Source organism: Lepeophtheirus salmonis, unplaced genomic scaffold (genome assembly GCF_016086655.4).
Source record: "Lepeophtheirus salmonis unplaced genomic scaffold, UVic_Lsal_1.4 unplaced_contig_5322_pilon, whole genome shotgun sequence".
NCBI lineage: Eukaryota > Metazoa > Arthropoda > Copepoda > Siphonostomatoida > Caligidae > Lepeophtheirus > Lepeophtheirus salmonis.
In genome coordinates, this window is record NW_027294779.1 from 312 (window position 1) to 4,154 (window position 3,843).

The 3,843-nt window shown below is 34.0% G+C and overlaps 1 protein-coding gene and 1 long non-coding RNA gene across 2 annotated transcripts; one reads left to right on the plus strand and one right to left on the minus strand.

Annotated features, from left to right (window-relative positions):
- Positions 1-252: 252 nt before the first annotated feature.
- Positions 253-1,067, minus strand: LOC121131395 (gamma-crystallin-2-like). Its single transcript, XM_040726850.2, is given in 2 exon segments — positions 253-755; positions 757-1,067. Coding segments are annotated over 2 exon segments (705 nt in total). The 5' UTR covers positions 1,027-1,067; the 3' UTR covers positions 253-320.
- A 1,718-nt stretch (positions 1,068-2,785) lies between these two features.
- On the plus strand, positions 2,786-3,767 carry LOC139907528 (uncharacterized). Its single transcript, XR_011784209.1, has 3 exons — positions 2,786-3,032; positions 3,112-3,220; positions 3,275-3,767. It is a non-coding gene; the product is annotated as an uncharacterized lncRNA (long non-coding RNA).
- Positions 3,768-3,843: the final 76 nt, after the last annotated feature.

A 3,843-nucleotide genomic window follows, 5' to 3' on the forward strand; every position in this document is an offset into this window, starting at 1 on the left:
ATTTACAATAATACTGCTAAAAAATGACACAGCTATGACCCACGCGATTATAATTAATTCAAATACAACTTAGAAAAAGGGTTGTCCATCCTAAATTACGGGAGGAAAAAGTTGAGTATACTGATAAAAACTAGTGACTAAATCACTAAAAACAAGGTGATTTACAGTTTTGTTTCACCTAATAATAGAATACTTTAGAATTGAGCTGATATATAATGTCAAATTTAATTTAAATAATAAATGACCATTGAATGCTTTTGACAAGAATGAATATATTTCTATTTAGCGAGTTTATATAATTTTAATTGAAACTGTCGGGTTTAGAGTTGCTTTGGTGTAAAAATTCTTGTTGAGTTTGCTGGAACAACAACTCCCTTGAAAACTTTTTTGGAGAAGCATCCCATTCGTACACTTGATACCTTATTTACAAAATAACCAAAATCCTGCGGTTCAAGATAAAATCCAGGCTCACAATTCTGAGTAGAGGAAGGGTAAATACAAATATGATCGCCTCTGTATGATGTATGTTCATATAAAGTCCATGGCTGGCATCCAGTAAGAATGATGGATTTTCCAAAATTATCGTGATATAAGGAGGGAGTGTCGGAGTAAAAATACTTTTCGTTACCCATGAATCCAGATTCTTCGTAAAAATTGAGAGTGCTATATTTCATGTTTTCGTTAGCTCCAGAATAACGGACAGAGGAAAAGGCCCGATTGAGCCGTTCGAAAGAGTGGATTTGACGATTTTTTCCCCCAACCGTAGAATGAGCGCCTTCCAAAGTTGTATTTGTTATAGTCAACATCTTCGTAGAAAACCCAAACTCCATTGATGACTGCAGATTGCGAAACATCGTCAAAATTTAAAGTGTCCAAATCCCCAATGTTGTCTCGGATTTCTGTGCTGCGCCCATGAAATCCAGTTTCGGAGTATAATCTTACGGAGGAAGAAATTGCTTCTTTGCTCTGTCTTGGAATCCCGAGGGAAAGTCCAATAAATAAGAGGGTCACGAAGAGTGTTTTCATTTTGCTGGATTGTATTAATTTGATTATCAATTTAGTTGAGCGATCTTTTAAATAGTTTTTTAAACTTTGTTATCACTTTCTGATAACCTAAATCATGAAGGGGATTAATTTGTTTCCCAAGATTAAAATGTTATTGTTTGTTGTTACAAAATTTATCGAGATAAAGTAAACATAGGGAAGCCTCATTTTTAAGAATTCTTAGAAAAAGGGACAAATGAGTTAACGCCACTCCGTTACACTACATTTATACAGATTTGATCTTACAAAGTGGTACACATTTTATTATTTTCAATTTTTCACGTTTAAAGATTGAACGAGAGTTTTTGTGAGGAAATTCATTTAACAAAATCATTTGAAAATAGTACTTGGCACAACTTATATTCAATATGTGAGGCATCTTCTCTAATAATTACCTCAATAGGAGTCCTAAATCCCTTGCAGACCGTGATTATGCAGTCAGACTCGAGCTTGGTCGACTTATTCTTGATGGAAGCCTCTAGAACAGTGGTTCTTAACCTGGGTTCAATCGAACCCTAAGGGATCGGTGATTCAGTCTCAGGGGTTCGGTGCAGGTCAAAAAGCGCATGATTTGTGATGACACGTTCTACTGGCCAATTAAGAAGGTTTCAGTGAGTACTCATATGAAACTGGTGGGGTTTCAGTACCTCCAACGAGATTAAGAACCAGTGCTCTAGAACCTGGACACTGTTGCAAGGAGTAGCACATACCCTCTCCTCCAGATGAGCCCTAGACAGAGTAGTCATAGGGGTTTGCGTCTGGAGAGGAGGTAGGCACAAGTTGAGGTCTCTAAATTCCGGAATGTTGTCTCTCACGAAGACATGGGTCTTAGAGATGACATGACACAGAACTCCGTCTTGAGTCAAAACAAACTTGTCCCTGAACTGTCATCTGGCCCATGGTAGCATTTTCTCATCGAGAAGTTCGATGTAAGCATCTGTATTGAGCCGCTCATTCTTCTCCACAAAAATGGGAGGGCAGTATTCGCCTGTGCTGGCCACAACACCAAAGACCATGATGACTGTTGGATTTTTCGTTCTAAAGAAATATCTCACTGAACCTGAATATGGCTATGGGGGACATACCGTGTGAGAGAACCCTCAAAATTTCACTCCTTTATTGCTCCATTCTCCTTGTTCTCGTTTGTTTTGTTTTTAATTGAGGTGAAACTTTACATAAGGAATTTTGAGTCACAAAACCTATTTTCCCCCGTGTTTGAAGACCATTGACGAATAAATTTTCGATTTATTAAAATTTAAATTAAGTTTACCACTAGATAAGATCAATATATAATCAATGAATCATTCAACACTAGAAAAAAAAATCCAATGTCTCATTTATTACCATCCAGTAATGCTAAAACTACAAGTTTTATCAGATCTAAATTAGAGGTTATTTTTGGAGACTATTCATTTAAAAAACACCAGCAGTGACCAGGTGACTGATAATAATAAAATAAATAACTGATTAGTTTTACAATAAATGTTTCTTCTTCTCTTGTTGTTAATGAATATAGATTTGATTTAATGACATTTTGAAGTGGACAACTGATTAGAACTTATTAAAAACAACTCTATATTTGTTTAAAAAAAAATAAAAAATGAATCAAATCATGCATTGGATCTTAATTAATTATCTTAATCATTTCTTATTGTAAAATAAGATTAAATTCCGTGACACTCTTTTGAAAAGATAATACGACAGTCATATGTCAATATCCAAATGATTTTTAGGAAGACAATAATGATACAAATTCATTCATTAATTCATCGCTTAATAACGCTGGCATATAGCTGAAGATCGTTCTGTAAAAAGGCTATTTTATAGCAGACATTCTGCTGTTATCCCCATACATGTAGCTTGTGATATACCAACGCTTTGTTTGTATTAGTGAGATAACCCCGGTGTAAGTCACTTTTACTTCTGAAATCCACAATACCGGAGACAAAATCACTTAGACTAGAAAAAACTATCTACACTATAGAAAAGTTCATATTAACTCTACTTTTACAAGTTTTACTACAGTTTACTACTATTTTCTTTTATTTTCTATTATAAATTGTGAAGTTGAGATAATTTTCAGCATGTCTTGAGTCATCTACACCAAATTACAATTTTTTATGATAAAATATTAACTAATTTCGAAATGGAACTCTGAATTTTGTACTATCTAACTGTAAGTATTCAATTTTTTTTTTAAATCTAACCATAAAATATGATTCTATTTTAGCTAAACATATTAACAATTATGATACACAACTCATTAAATGGCAAAAACAAGTGCTTAAATGGTCACAACAACGGGAGTAGTAGCTTTGGATCGTTTGCAACTAGTTTGTCTGACATTCGTTTCTTCACTTAAAGACTTGGATATGATTATTAGATTTTCCAATATTACATAGTCAATAAATATTACTTTTTTTATCACTTCAGGCTTCACTTGATAAGCTCCAAGAAATGGTGTTCAGAAAACTCATAAAATGCATAAACAACTACTTAAATGGTCACAACAACGTGGGTAGTGTTTTGGATGGTTCGCAACTAGTTTGTCTGACACTAGTTTCTTCACTTAACGCTTAGCTGTGTTTGATGAGCTCCAAGAAATAGTGTTCAGAAAACTCATAAAAGGCAAAAACAACTGCTAAAAGGGTCACAACAACGGGGGTAGTAGCTTTGGATGGTTCGTAACTAGTTTGTCTTATACTAGTTTCTTTACTTAAAGACTTGGGTATGATTATTAGGTTTTCCAATAATACATAGTTAATAAATATTACTTTTTTGTCACATAAGGATTAGCTA